General features: G+C 46.5%; 1 protein-coding gene across 1 annotated transcript; it reads right to left on the bottom strand.

Moving 5' to 3' along the window:
* Positions 1-8,403: 8,403 nt before the first annotated feature.
* On the bottom strand, positions 8,404-9,548 carry dpm3 (dolichyl-phosphate mannosyltransferase subunit 3, regulatory). The gene is made up of 2 exons (XM_059963009.1): positions 9,421-9,548; positions 8,404-8,845 (listed from the first exon to the last, which is right to left on the bottom strand). The coding sequence occupies exon 2, from the start codon at positions 8,825-8,827 to the stop codon at positions 8,528-8,530; it is 300 nt and encodes a 99-aa protein (XP_059818992.1). The 5' UTR covers positions 8,828-8,845; positions 9,421-9,548; the 3' UTR covers positions 8,404-8,527.
* Between the last annotated feature and the right edge of the window lie 6,264 nt (positions 9,549-15,812).

Genomic DNA, 15,812 nt, shown 5'->3' with positions numbered 1-15,812 from the left:
TCTGATCTTCCGGGGACCAATTTTGTCCATTGCAATCCTTTTGCTCTCAACACATCTGTAGAATCCTTTAGGATTCCCTTCATCTTGTCTGCTGGGGCAACTTCGTGCCTTCTTCTCATCTTCCTGACATTTTCCCTAAGTGTTCTCTTGCATTTCTTGTCCTCCATGAGCACCTCATTTGTTCCCTGTACCTGCTATGCACCTCATTTTTTCCTTAACCAGGGCCTCAGTATCCCTCAAAAACCAAAGTTCCCTAAACTTTACTTTTTATTCTGACAGACACATACAAACTTTGTACTCTCAAAATTTCACTTTTGAACACCTCCCACTTACTAAGTACACTTTGCCAGAAAACAGCCTAACACATAGAACCGTAGAACATTACAGCACAGAAACAGGCCTTTTGGCTCTTCTTGGCTGTGCTGAACCATTTTTCTGCCTAGTCCCACTGACCTGCACCTGGGCCATATTCCTCCAAACCCCTCTCATCCATGCACCTGTCCAAGTTTTTCTTAAATGTTAAAGGTGAGCCCACATTTACCACTTCATATGGCAGCTCATTCCACACTCCCACCACTCTCTGTGTGAAGGAGACCCCCCCATGTTCCCTTTAAACTTTTCCCCTTTCACCCTTAACCCATGGCCTCTGGTTTTTTTCTCCCCTAACCTCTTGCATTCACTATCTATACCCATCATAATTTTATATACCTCCATCAAATCTCCCCTCATTCTTCTATGCTCCAGGGAATAAAGTCCTAACCTATTCAACCTTTCTCTGTAACTCAGTTTCTCAAGTCCTGGCAACATCATTGTAAACCTTCTCTGCACTCTTTCAACCTTATTAATATCCTTCCTGTAATTAGGTGACCAAAACTGCACACAATACTCCAAATTCGGCCTCAACAATGCCTTATACAACCTCACCATTACATTCCAACTCTTATACTCAATACTTTTGATTTATAAAGGCCAATGTACCAAAAGCTTTCTTTATGACCCTATCTACCTGTGATGCCACTTTTGGGGAATTTTTCTATCTGTATTCCCAGATCACTCTGTTCTACTGCACTCCTCAGTGTCCTACCATTTACCTTGTATGTTCTACCTTGGTTTGACCTTCCGAAGTGCAGTACCTCCACACTTGTCTGTATTAAACTCCATCTGCCATTTTTCAGCCCATTCCTCCAACTGGTCCAAATCCCTCTGCAAGCTTTGAAAACCTTCCTCACTGTCCACTACACCTCCAATCTTTGTATCATCAGCAAATTTGCTGATCCAATTTACATTATCATCCAGATCATTGATATAGATGACAAATAACAATGGACCCAGCACTGATCCCTGTGACACACCACTAGTCACAGGCCTCCACTCAGAGAAGCAATCCTCCACTACCACGCTCTGACTTCCTTCCACTGAGCCAATGTCTAATCCAATTTACTACCTCACCATGTATACCTAGCGACTGAATCTTCCTAACTAACCTCCCATGCGGGACCTTGTCAAAGGCCTTACTGAAGTCCATGTAGACAACATCCACTGCCTTCCCTTCATCCACTTTCCTGGTAACCTCCTCAAAAACCTCTAATAGATTTGGTAAACATGACCTACCACGCACAAAGCCATGTTGATTCTCCCTAATAAGTCCCTGTCTACCCGAATACTTGTAGATTCTATCTCTTAGTACTCCTTCCAATAATCTACCTACTCCCAACGTCAAACTCACCAGCCTATAATTTCCCGGATTACTTTTAGAGCCTTTTTTAAACAACGGAACATGAGCTATCCTCCAATCCTCCGGCACCTTACCCGTAGATATCGGCATTTTAAATATATCTGCCAGGGCCCCTGCAATTTCAACACTCCTCTCCTGAGGGAATACCCTGTCAGGTCCTGGGGACTTATCTACTCTGATTTGCCTCAAAATAGCAAGCACCTCCTCCTCTTCAATATGTATAGGTTCCAAGACCTCACTACTTGTTTGCCTTATTTCCATTGACTCCATGCCAATTTCCTTAGTAAACACAGACACAAAAAACCCATTTAAGATCCCCCCCATTTCTTTTGGTTCCATACATAGCCGACCACTCTGATCTTCAAGAGGACCAACTATATCCCTTACTGCCCTTTTGCTCTTAATATACCTGTAGAAGCTCTTTGGATTATCCTTCACCCTGACTGCCAAAGCAGCCTCATGTCTTCTTTTAGCCTTCTGGATTTCTTTACTAAGTATTTTTTTGCACTTTTTATACTCCTGAAGCACCTTGTTTGCTCCGTTTCCCATACATGTCATATATCTCTCTTCTTTATTGGAGTTCCAATATCTCTAGAGAACCAAGGTTCCTTATTCTTACTCACTTTGCCTTTAATCCTGACAGGAACATACAAACTCTGCACTCTCAAAGTTTCTCCTTTTAAGGCCTCCCACTTACCAACAACATCCTTGCCAGAGAACAACTTGTCCCAATCCACACTTTTTAGATCCTTTCTCATTTCTTCAAATTTGGCCTTTTTCCAGTTTAGAACCTCAACCTGAGGATCAGATCTATCTTTATCCATGATCAAGTTGAAACTAATGGTGTTATGATATCTGGAACCAAAGTGTTCCCCTACACACACTTCCGTCACCTGTCCTAACTCATTTCCTAATAGGAGATCTAATATTGCATTCTCTCTAGTTGGTACCTCTATATATTGATTTAGAAAACTTTCCTGAACACATTTTACAAACTCTAACCCGTCTAAACCTTTAACAGTATGGGAGTCTCAATCATTATGTGGAAAATTAAAATCCCCTACTATCACAACTTTATGTTTCCCGCAGTTGTCTGCTATCTCTCTGCAGATTTGCTCCTCCAATTCTCACTGACTATTGGGTGGTCTATAATACAACCCCATTAATGTGGTCGTACCTGCCCTGTTTCTCAGCTCCACACATATGGCCTCAGTAGACAAGCCCTCTAATCTGTCCTGCCTGAGCACTGCAGTAACATTTTCCCTGACTAGCAATGCCACCCCCCCCCCCCCACCCTTCATCCCTCTGCCTCCATCACATCTGAAACATGGGAACCCGGAAACATAAAGCTGCCAGTCCTGCCCCTCCTGTAGCTAAGTTTCACTAATGGCTATAATGTTGTAATTCCACGTGTCAATCCACGCCCTCAGCTTGTCAGCCTTCCCCACAATACTCTGGCATTGAAACAGACACACCCTCAGAATATTACTACTACCACCACACGCAACCCTTCTATTTGTGACCTTGCATGAACTTTTAACATCATTTATTTTCACCCCCACTCCACTATCTGCTCTGGCACTCTGGTTCCCAACCCCCTACAAAACTAGTTTTGACTGAACCCAATCCACACTTGTCAGATTCTTTCTGATACCATCAAAATTGGCCCTTTTCCAAGCCAGAATCTCAACCCGCATATCAGACTTAACCTATTTTATCTTTACTTTGCAACTGATGGCATTATGATCATGAGATACAAAATGTTTCTCTACATAATAGATTTCTGTCACCTGTCCTGTACCATTCCTTAATAGCAGATCAAGAAGTCAAGCTGGGACTCCTAGATACTGATGGACACTTTCCTGAACACATTTGACAAGCTCTATCCCATCCAGCCCTTTTACAGTGTGGGAGTCCCAGTCAATATGTGGAAAGTTAAAATCACCTATCACAACATTATGTTTCTTGCAACAGTCTGTGACCTGACTACAAATTTGTTCCTCTAAATCCTACAAACACTTGGATGTCTGTAATATAGTCCCATTAATGTGTCACACCTCTCTTAGTCCTCAGTTCCACCCATAACACCTCAGTAGAAAGTCTGTCCTGACTGTGCAGTCATGAAATTTTCCCTGACTAGGAACACTGCCCTTCCTCCTGTCATCCCTCCCTCTCTGTCACATCTAAAACAATGGAACCCCAGAATATCCAGCTGCCAGTCCATCAACCAAGCCTCACGAATGGCGACAGTATCATAATTCCACGTGTTGATCCATGCCTGGAGCTCATCTCTCTCCTACGATACTACTTGCATTGAAAGCTCAGGACATTAGTTGCAACACGTGCAAACTTTTCGGAGGTCTTAACAATGTTTCCACAACCTCTCCACTAATTGTTCTAGCACTCTGGTTCCCACTCCCCCAAAACTCTACTTTAACCCACCCCCAACCCCCCGTGTAGTACTAGTTAGGGTATTAGTTCCCCCACCCCCTCCAGTTCAGGTGCAAACCGTCTCTTCTGTACAGGCAAACACCAGGAAGTCTGCAGATGCTGGAAATTCAAGCAACAACACACACAAAATGCTGGTGGAACGCAGCAGGCCAGGCAGCATCTATAAGGAGAAGCACGGTCGACGTTTCGGGCCGAGACCCTTCGTCAGGACTAACTGAAAGGAGAGATAGTAAGAGATTTGAAGTAGGAGGGCGAGGGGGAAATGTGAAATGATAGAAGACCGGATGGGGTGGGGTGAAGCTGAGAGCCGGAAATGTGATTGGCAAAAGGGATACAGAGCTGGAGAAGGGAAAGGATCATGGGACGGAAGGCTTAGGGAGAAAGAAAGGGGGAGGGAGATGGAGAACAGGCAGGGTGATGGGTAGAGAGAGAGAAAAAAGAGGAGAGGGGAATAAATAAATCTGGGATGGGGTAAGAAGGGGAGGGGGGCATTAACAGAAGTTAGAGAAGTCAATGTTCATGCCATCAGGTTGGAAGCTACCCAGCTGGTATGGACAGGTCCCACCTTCCCTGCAAGAGCCCGATGATCTAAAAAATCTGACACCCTCTCACCTACAAGCTATGTGTTAAACTGTACGATCTGGCCTCCCCAGCACATCCCAGAAAGCAACCCTAGGATCACAGCCCTGGCGGCCCTGCACACAACTCCCTGAGCTTGCTCTGCAGAGCCCGTCACCCTTCCTCCCGACGTTATTGGTGCCTACATGGACCACGCCCTAAGACTTTTCACCCTAGGGACTTGATCCATGATCTCCCAGACCCAGGCAACATACCACATGGGAATCTTGTCTTTGCCCACTGAACCTCCTGTTCTTTCCCCTAACGAATCCCCTATCACTACAGCTTGCCTCCCTTTCCCTTTTGAGTCACCGAGTCAGACCCAGTCACTGTGACTTTCCTGTGTTAGGTCACCCTCCCAATGTATCCAAAGTGATATACCTGTTGTTGAGGGGGATGGCCACAGGGGTACCCTGCACAGTCTGTTTAACCCTTTTCCCCTTCCTTGGGTGTAATTACTCTCTGTGTTGTTATCTACCACCCCCTCAGCCTCCCAGATGATCTGGAGTTCATCCAGTTCCAGCTCCAACTCCTGGACACAGAGTGTTAGAAGCTGCAGCCGGATGTAGTGGTCGGGGTCACCGGAGGTCTCCCTGCCTTCCCACATCCCGCAAAAGCAGCATTCACTCTCCTGCCGGTCATCCCTACTGTTTTAACTGAACAAGTATAAAGAAGGAAAAACAATAAACAAACTGTTGGGGAAAAAAAATCTACCTACTGCATTTTCACTTTCTTTCACTCAAGCCTCTCCTCGCTAATGTCTTGAAGAACCGGAACCTCAAAATGATCAATCTAATACTGTCCACTCCAATGATAGCTGATCCACCTGCCCTTACCAATCAATCCTGATCGCTGTTTGGCTGCTGCTCAAAACATGTGACAATAAACCAATACTAATGCAAGTGACAATTAATTTGACTTTGAAAAGGACCTGAAAATATCTTAAAAAAGGGCATTAATAGTCTGAAAGTCTCTCTCTAGTGAGATTTGCCTAATTGCTTTAACCTGGAAAGGGTCTCAGTGCACTGAACTCTCTTCCACTGGACGTGAAGGGTCAGTTGCGTGGACAGAAGCTGCTGGACTGTGCCTGCGAACACCACCATCTTTCCACCTCAGGTTGTGTGTCTGGGTGCCTGATTGCCACTGTCCACCCCGAGAGGAGAGGTAAGGTGAGAAAGTCTCCCTCCATCTGAGAAGAGGTGGGAGGGTCCCTCAAGTACGTGGTCCTGTATGTGAGGATCCCCAGAAAGGAAGGAAGGTTCAATAGAGGGCGGAATGGCCTTGCTCAGCGAGACGATGGAGGGTTGCCCTCGGTGTGGGAAGGTCCAAGGTGTGTAACAAGAATTCACAGAGGTATTGGGCCTCTGACTTTGGGACACACCACGGCCCGATGATCATGGGAGTTTGAACTCCGGATGTGTGTCATTCACCATGAGGTTGGCAAGTCCTTGGGGATCGTTCGTCTTTAATGACTCCTACCACCAACTCCTGGACTCTTCATTAACTCTAACCCTCCTTCATCCCCGTGCCCAAATCCCAATTCCCTGCCCCATCCCCAGACCAACTTTCAAGGACTTGACAACTCATGCTCTCAGTGTTATTTATTACTTGCTGCTTTTCGTATCCGTACAGTCGGACCTTTCTCTTCACTCTACCATGCAAGCCTGCAAGGAAATGAATCTCAGGGTAGTATTTTGTGACAAATTGTACTTTGATAATAAATTTACTTTAAACTTTGAAAACCATCCCTACGAACCCAAAAAAAAACTGTCTGAGCAATGAGCTGGGCAGCTAGCACAACTGCAAAGTACATTTATTATCAAAGTACACATACTGAACACAGCCTCAAGATTCGTCTCCTTGCAGACAGCCACAAAATGAAGACACCAACAGAACATATTAAAAAAGATACAGACCGTCAGACTCCCAACATGCATACAAAAGAACAAATCATACAAACAATAAAAAGTAAACAAATATCACACCGCAAAGCCCCTGAAAGTGAGCCCACAGCTCAGACCTGAGGTGATTGAAGTGGATCCAGGAGCCCGATGGCTGCAGGCCACAGTTTGGCCCTGAGGTGAGGAAACCTCGCAGTGTAGTGAGCCTCACCTTTTGCCCTTGTTTTAGTCTGGCTCGGCCTTCTCGAGCTGGGATTGAACAAGTTCGTGCTCTGTGGGTCCTGGAGGCGGACATCAGAGGGCCCTGCTCCAGCTGAATGCTCGGCAATCTTCCGGGGATATGTTAGCGTCTGGGTATTCCTGGAGGAAGAACACGTACTATCCACAAGTACCACAGAGATGTTCCGGGACCGCTGGACACTGGAGGGACTAAACGGTCAATGCTTCAGGCGGAGACTCTCTGTTGGGACCGGAAAGGAGCAGAGCAGAAGGAGGTGATGGGCGGAGAAGAAGTCCAAGCTGGCAGGTAATACGTGAGGCTGGGTCGGGAAGAAATAACAAGCTGCGAGGTGACAGGTGGAAGAGTAAAGGGCTGAAGGAGGAATCCGATAAGCAGGTGAGGAGAGGTAGCAAGAGAAGGACCAGAACGAGGAATGGAAAAAGAGAGAGGAAAGGGGTTGGAGAAATCGAAGTTCATGCCATCAGTCTGGAGGCTACCCAGATGGAACATGAGGTGCGTCTTCTCCAGCTGGCACCTGGCCTAATCGTGGCAAAGCACAGGAGATCACAGGCAGACACACCAGAACGGGAATGTGAAGTTGGATTGAAATGGATGGCCACCAGGAACTCCTGCTTTTTGTGGCAGACAGAGCCTCCCGATCTTCATCAGGGCTAACCGAAGGAGAGGAGGCCTCACTGGGAACACTGGATACAACAGATGACCCTGACAGACCAGCACATGAAGCACCACCTCAGCTGGGGCCCTGAACAGTGGTGAGGGAGGAGAAACTGCCACACACAACAGGACACTGGAGCTACGTTACATTACAGGCCCTTCAGCCCACAATGTTGTGCTGACCTTTTAACCTACTCCAAGATCTAACTTTTCCCTCCTACACAACCTTCTATTTTTCTATCATCCACGTGCCCATCGAAGGGTTTCTTAATGTAGTTGCCTCTCCCACAGTGTTTAAAACTTAGGTCCGACACCCCCCTATACTTTCCTCCAATCACCTTAAAATTATGCCCTCTCATGTTTGCTATTCTGCCCTGGGGAAAGATCTCTGGCTGTCCACGTCATCTATTCCTCATGTCATTTTGTGCACCTCCATCAAGTGCCTTCTTATGCCCCTTTCACTCCAAACAGAAAAGCCCTAACTCACTCAACTTAGCTTGATATTTCCTCTAGTTGTGACAACATCCCGGTAAATCTCCCCAACACGAGTGCTTCTGCAGACGTTGGAAATCTACACTGAAAATTATGGATTCTTCCCCCTTCCATTCCAGTCCTGATGAAGGGCCTTGGCTGAAATATCAGCTGTTTATTCCTCTCCATTGATGCTGCCTGATCTGCTGAGTTCCTCCAACAGTTTGCAGGTGCTGCTCTTCAGTGTCCATAATATTTCAGCCCTAATTACTCCACGGCAGTATTTCCCTTCTACTCCTTCTCTTAACACTCCTGAATGCATTGATCACATGTAAAGTTTTTGAAGTTTGTATTTTTTTACATGAATAAAGTCTATTTTTTAAATTAAAAAACAATCTAATAGACAAAACAATCTGGCTGTGCATTATGCCAGGGACAGGGTCCAGCATCCTCCCACTAGGCCGAGCCCTGGGGCTCCGGGAAGCGGAAGCCTCGGGCAGCAAGCTCCCTCCTCGCCTCGTGGATCTGGCGTTGGAGCTCTGTAGCAGCGTCCGGGCAGTCGTTGAAGGAGGCCAGGCGGAAACCCACGGTGGCCAGGGAATAGCAGCCGAAGCAGACCAGCAGGTAGGCAGGCAGGGGCCACAGGAGCTCGGGGCCGGGCTTGGGCAGGTCCAGGCCCAGCGGGTCGAAGACAAGGCCAGCCCAGACTGCAGTCAGCAGACCCAGGGACAGGATGCAGTCCGTCAGCTTCGTCATGGTCGCCAAGCGCTCCTCCTGGGTAGGTGGAGGGGGGGAAAAGAGAGTTTGCAGAGAAAAAGTTCGAGGGAAAGGGCTGCTCACTCCTCACCAACTCTGCCTGGTGAGCCCAGGGACCAAGTTGCTCAGCTCTAGGGAGCTTCACAGACAAAGTTATGAGAGTGTTGGGCTCAGTTCCTCCTCTCCCTGTCACTCTCCCTCAGTTTTTCAAAAACATATTTCACTTAATATGTCAGTGATGATAAATCTGACCCGATTCTCTCCCTCGCCTCTCCTATACCATCCTCTCTGTCCTCTTCTTCCTCCCCTCTTAACTCCACCCATCACCCCTTCCCTTCTGCCTCCACTCTCCCCCTCCTTCTTTCACCCCATCTCCCTCTCCTCATTTCACCTTCCCTACTACTGCCCACAGCCCGCTCCTCCCTGCACCCCTCACCTCTCCACATTAACACCCTCCTCCTCCCCTGTCCTCTCTACGCACCCCTCCTCCTTTCTACACCTCCCTCTCTCTCACCCCCACACCTTCCCCTTCCCCGTCCTCCCCCCTACTTCTGCCCTCCTCAATCACTGCCTTCACCATTCACCCCACTCACCTGCTTCCCCTCGCTCAGTTCCGGAAGTTAGCGCCTTGCACCCTGGGTCTTACAGTCACATCCGTACTACTTAGCCCTCACGCACATGACTACATTTCCCAGCAGACCCACGAATCTCCTACACACTCCAACTGCGCCTGCGTGAGGCTAGCTGGGCCTAGCAAGGTTCCCATGGAAACGCAGCTTCACTCACAGCTGTAATAATATATTTCAAATATATTAAAAAAAACAAATAATAAGACTCCTTGATGTAGATATTCGGATTGCATTACTATCTTTCATTGGAAAATATTTTTTCAATTTATAAAAAAAAATTATGTGGTTTATTTCCTTGATTTATTCAGCTTAGTAAAAGAAAAACATAAAATTGAGGACTTTCCACATCTCTTTTCCACAGCAATGTTGCTGATGCACCATCAATAACTCACACTGAGACGTAAGGCGAGATATCGGCTTTTATTGACTGGAAGAAGGAACCAGGAAGGAGTGTCCATCATACTATGTCCTGGGGACGGAGGCCGAGCGTCAGGCCTCAGATCGCCTTTATACAGGGGCCTGTGGGAGGAGCCACAGGTGCAGTCAGCAGGGGCGTGTCCAGACAGGCACATAGTTCACCACAGTTGCAGAGGACGTTTCAGCCTTTGGCATCCTCTCCGACAATGTGCTGCCATTGTGTTTCAGGAAATTAGGCCACTGGTTCAGATAAAGCAAGATCCTATAGTCAGGGTGCATTACAATAAGTGATTCAGACCTCTTGCTTCAGAGATGAATATTTGTCCCATCCCAACTATTCTTCCCTGGCTCCACTCATCCTCCCTCCATATGACCAATACATCACAGGCACATCCCTCATGAAGGCAACATCCATTATCAAAGATCCCCATCAGCCAGCCCGGGCCATCTTCTCACAGCTCCCATCAGGCAGGAGGTACAGAAGCCTGAAGTCCCACACCACCAGCTTCAGGAACAGTAACTTCCCTTCAACCATTCGATTCTTGAACCGACTGTCACAACCCTAGTCACTCCCTCAGTACAACAATACTGTTACTACTTTTTACCTCAATAAATATTGTTTCATTGTTCTAATTGCATTTTTTCCAGTAAAATTTGTGTATAATTTATGCTTTTCTTGTGAATGTTGTGTACCTGTGATGATTCTGCAAGTAAGTTTTCACTGCACCTGTATGTACCTGTACCTGTGCATATGACAACAAACTGGACTTTGAATAATTCAGCCTGCCTTGAAATATCTGCCCTCCAGCATCAATTGTCACCACATTCTGTGAGTATCTTTTGTCAGATTAGAATCCGAAGCTTGTTAAATGGACAGAGAGAGAGTCCCTACTTTCTTAGGAGTTGAAGGTGGTTTTGCTTGTCAGCAAATAAGATCATAAGGTATATGAGCAGAATTAGGCCATTTGAGTCTTCTTCACTATTCAATCAAGAATGATTTTTAACTCCATTCTTCTGCCTTTTCCCCATAATCCTTAATCCTCTTACCAATCAAGAACCTATCAATCTCTGCCTCAAATACACTCAATGACCTGGCCTCCACAGCTGCCTGTGGCAATGAATTCCACAGATTCACAGTCCTTTGAAAAAAATTCCTCCCCATCTCTTTTCTAAAGGGATGTTTGTTCCTTTCTCTTTGAGGCTGTGCCCTCGGATCCGAGACTCTCCTACAGATAGAAACGCCCACTCCACGTACATTCTATTCAGTACTTGGGAGGTTGTAATGAGATCCCTCCCTTATCCACCTGAACTCCATCAAGTACAGGCCCAGAGATATCAAACTCCTCATACGTTAATCCACCCATCACCTCCTGGCTTTTATTTCAGCCCACCACACACCCCACTCACCACCATCCACCTTCTCCCTCACCTGGTCTCACATATCACTCCCACTACCCTCTGAGTGAAGATACTCTTCTTCACATTCCCGTTAAGTATTTTACCCTTCACCTATGACCTCCTGATCTAGTGTCACCCACTCAGGGGGAGAAAATGCCTACATGCATTCACCCTTTCTATACCTGTCATAATTTTGTATACCTCTATAAGATCTCCCCTTATTCTCCTATGTTCTAGGAAATAAAGTCCTAACCTTCCCCTATAACTCATGTCAAGAGTCCCAGCAATATTCTTCTAAATTTTCTCTGTACTCTTTCAAGCTTATTAATACCTTTCCTTTTGTAGGTGACCAGAAGCGCCTGCAATACTCCAAATTTGACCTCAGCAACATCTTAAAGAACTTCAACACACTATCCCATCTCCTGTACTCAATGCCGTGATTTATGAAGGCCAAGGTTGAAAAGGTGATCCTCTTTCCAGGAATTATGGATCTGTGTTCCCAGGTCCCTCTGTTCTATCACACTCCTCAGTGCCCCATCATGCACCGTGCAAGTCCTACCCTCCTGGCTTGTCCTCCAAAGGTGCAATACCTCACATTTTTCTGTGTTAAATTCCATGTCATTTTTCAGCCCATCTTCCCAGTTGTTCCAGATCACTCCAAACGTTGATAGCCTCACTGCTGTCCACTGTGCCTTCTTGCTGCACCTGGGACCCTGACAACGAAGAATAGTCTGTTGTCAGGAACTGGACAACAGTCAGCATTAGGACCTACGGCAGCATGTCAGGGTGTGGGGAATACATTCCTCTGTTTAATCAGTCGTATCTTCATACCTTGCCAAAAATCTCCACCTGGGCTTTCCCCTTTGCTTTACTTTTCCAAGTTCTGTGAAGAAGGATTAATTAAGGAGCCAGCGCAACCTTGGGACACTTTAAGCATCCCCAAACCTCTCAACGATATTGGTTAATGGTGTATTATTGTCACACTACATGGAGCTTAGAAAATAGAGGGCTATGGGAAACCCTAGGTTATTTATAAAGTTCAGCACAGCATTGTGGGCTGAAGGGCCTGTACTGCACTGTAAGTTTTCTATGTTTCTATGTACTGAGATACAGTGAAAGTCTTCTGTCTGTTTGCAGCCATCCATCGTTCCACGTCACTACATCGAACTGACTTTATCCTTCACAGACATGAGGAGTAAAAATCTTTATGTTATGTCTCTTTCTGAATGTGCAATGTACAATTTGTAGTAATTTGTAATAAGTGGTATGTACAGTAAGATATGGACCAGCTGGTGGTGTAGTGGCATCAGCACTGGACTTCAATGCGGATGGTGCTGAGTTCAAACCCAGCCAGATCCCAACCTGGGCAGTATCTGTGTGGAAGAAAGGCCTGGAAATCTACTTCCGTATCTTGCCATGTGGACCCTATGGTGCATTAGGTCACAAAGAGTCAGAATTGACTGAGGAACAACAAACAGTAAGGTATACAACAGGACAGTCAATATAGTTTAGAAATGAAACTTTATCAGCATAAATTAATCACTAATGGCCTGGTGGAAGAAGCTGTCTCGAAATCTGTTGGTCCTGGCTTTTATGCTGCGGTACCATTTCCCGGATGGTAGCAGCTGGGACAGTTTGTGGTTGGAGTGACTCGGGTCCCCAATGATCCTTTGGACCTGTTTTACACACCCGTCTTTGTAAATCTCCTGAACAATGGGAAGTTCACATCTACAGATGCGCTGGGCTGTCCGCACCACTCTCTGCAGAGTCCTGTACCGTTCCCATACCAGGCAGTGATGCAGCCAGTCAGGGTGCTCTCAGAAGGAAACCATATTGCAGAATAGAGTGTTACAGTTACAGAGAAATTGCAGCGTAGGCGAGGTAGAATAGGAAATCAAGAGTTCATCTTTTAGTGTTTGAGAGGTCTATTGAAGCATCTGGTCGAAGCTGTCCTTGAGCCTGGTGGAATGTGATGTCAGATCTCCTCAGGTACCCCTTGCCTGAGGACAGAGAATGTCCAAGGTAGGTGGGGTCTTTAATTATGCTGGATTAATTCCCAAGGCAGAGAGAAGTGTGGATGGAGTCCATGGAGGGGGAGACTGGTTTCTGCCCACAACTCCTTGTAGTTTCTTGCTGTCAAGAGTAGGGCAGTTGCTGTACTGAGCCATTAAACACCTAGGCAAGACGGGTTTTTATGGGGCATTTGTAAAAATTTCTATGAAAGCTACTCCCCACCATCTCTCAGGGTGCACAAAAGGAACAGAAGACACACGTCATTTCTCCACACACCTGATGGTCAAACAAACCAGTCTCCTCTCTACTGACACCCTCCATCTCCATTTTCCACTGGGACAGTGAGTATGTGAGGGAGAGAGAGAGAAAGAGAGAGAGAGAGAGAGAGAGAGAGAGAGAGAGAGCAAGTTTGTGCCTGAGAGTGTGTGAGTGCGTGTGAGAGAGAGCAAGTTTGTGTCTGAGAATGTGTGAGTGCGTGTGAGAGAGAGCAAGTTTGTGTCTGAGAGTGTGTGAGTGTGTGTGAGAGAGCAAGTTTGTGTCTGAGAGTGTGTGAGTGCGTGTGAGAGAGCAAGTTTGTGTCTGAGAGTGTGTGAGTGCATGTGAGAGAGCAAGTTTGTGTCTGAGAGTGTGTGAGTGCGTGTGAGAGAGAGCAAGTTTGTGTCTGAGAGTGTGTGAGTGTGTGTGAGAGAGAGCAAGTTTGTGTCTGAGAGTGTGTGAGTGCGTGTGAGAGAGAGCAAGTTTGTGTCTGAGAGTGTGTGAGTGTGTGTGAGAGAGCAAGTTTGTGTCTGAGAGTGTGCAAGAGAGTGTGTGAGTGTGTGTGAGAGAGAACAATTTTGTGTCTGAGAGTGTGTGAGTGTGTGTGAGAGAGCAAGTTTGTGTCTGAGAGTGTGCAAGAGAGTGTGTGAGTGTGTGTGAGAGAGAGCAAGTTTGTGTCTGAGAGTGTGAGTGTGTGAGAGAGAGCAAGTTTGTGTCTGAGAGTGTGCAAGAGAGTGTGTGAGTGTGTGTGAGAGAGAGCAAGTTTGTGTCTGAGAGTGTGCAAGAGAGTGTGTGAGTGTGTGCGTGTGAGAGAGAGCAAGTTTGTGTCTGAGAGTATGTGAGTGTGTGTGAGAGAGAGCAAGTTTGTGTCTGAGAGTATGTGAGTGTGTGTGAGAGAGCAAGTTTGTGTCTGAGAGTGTGTGAGTGTGTGTGTGAGAGAGCAAGTTTGTGTCTGAGAGTGTGCAAGGTAGTGTCTGAGCATGTGTGTGTGAAAATGTTTGTGAGTATGAGAGAGTATGAAAAAGAGTTTATGTATGTGTTTGTGTTTGACTGTGAGAGAGAGAGAGACAAGAGACAGAGCATACGTTTATGTGAGAGAGAATGTGTGTGTGTGTGTGTGTGTGTGTGTGTGTGTGTGTGTGAGTGTGTGTGTGTGAAGGAGTTTGTGTGAGAGTATGAGAAAGTGTATTTGTGAGTAAGAAGAGCAGAAGAGTGAGCGTGTGTTTGTGTGTGAAACAGCGTACCCAAGAGAGAAAGTTTATATGACCAAATGAGTGTGTGTGTGTGTGTGTGTGTGTGAGAGAGAGAGAGAACTGGGAGTTTGTGAGTGTGTGCCAAATCCCCGGGGCACAGCCAGCACGATGTGTGGTGGGAACAGTCGGAGCACTGGGCTCCCAGTTAGCACCTTCCCCCTCCCCCACCAGTCCAGCACAGGATGCCCGCTGCAACAGGAAGCCGTCTCGGGACAGTGCTGGTGAAAACACTGAGAGCAGCCCAGGCCAAGGTCTTGGTCAGGGGCCAGCAGCTCGACCTGGGGCAGGCATCTCTTAAAGCTGTAAACAAGTGTGCGTGGGGTCCACTAAGCGCACAGGCGACCCTGGCACCACCAGGAAGTAACCACAGAGAGGAAGAGTGGGGGATTTAATGGGAATGTGTGTGGTGTGAGATAAACTAGGGTCACTCCACAAACATCCTGAAATTCAGAGTGTCGGGGAGGGAGAGATTTGACGGAGTTATCTCCACTGCACCGAGTCTGACACAGTGTAGAACCAGAAATCAGGTTTGGTATCACTGACAGACCAAGTAAATGTATTATCAAAGTACATTTGTGTCACCATTTACAAACCTGAGATGAATTTTCTTGTGGGCATTCACAGTAAATATAAGAAATGCAATAGAATCGGTGAAAGACCGCACCCAGCACAGTAACATTGCGGTTGGCACGCCGCTAACAGTGCTGGTGGTGTCTGGAGTTTGGAGTTCAGTCCCGGCACTGTTCTGTAAGGACATCCTCCCCATCCAACGCGTAGGTTTCCCCCCACTGTCCAAAGGTGTACCGGGTAGGTTAATTAGTCACTGTAATTTATCCCATGATCAGGGTTAATCGGGGTTGTGGGGCTGTGCCCTATCGCTAAATAAATAAATAGACGTATGGGGAAAACAACAACTGCAAATACAAAAAGGAAAAACATAAATAAATAATAAATATGGAGAACATGAGATGAAGAGTCATTGAGTCCATATGTTATGGGAACAGTTCAGTGTTGAGGTGA

This window comes from Hypanus sabinus, unplaced genomic scaffold (genome assembly GCF_030144855.1).
Source record: "Hypanus sabinus isolate sHypSab1 unplaced genomic scaffold, sHypSab1.hap1 scaffold_885, whole genome shotgun sequence".
NCBI lineage: Eukaryota > Metazoa > Chordata > Chondrichthyes > Myliobatiformes > Dasyatidae > Hypanus > Hypanus sabinus.
Note: the sequence above shows the minus strand (reverse complement) of the source record. Positions and strands in the feature narration are given on the sequence as shown.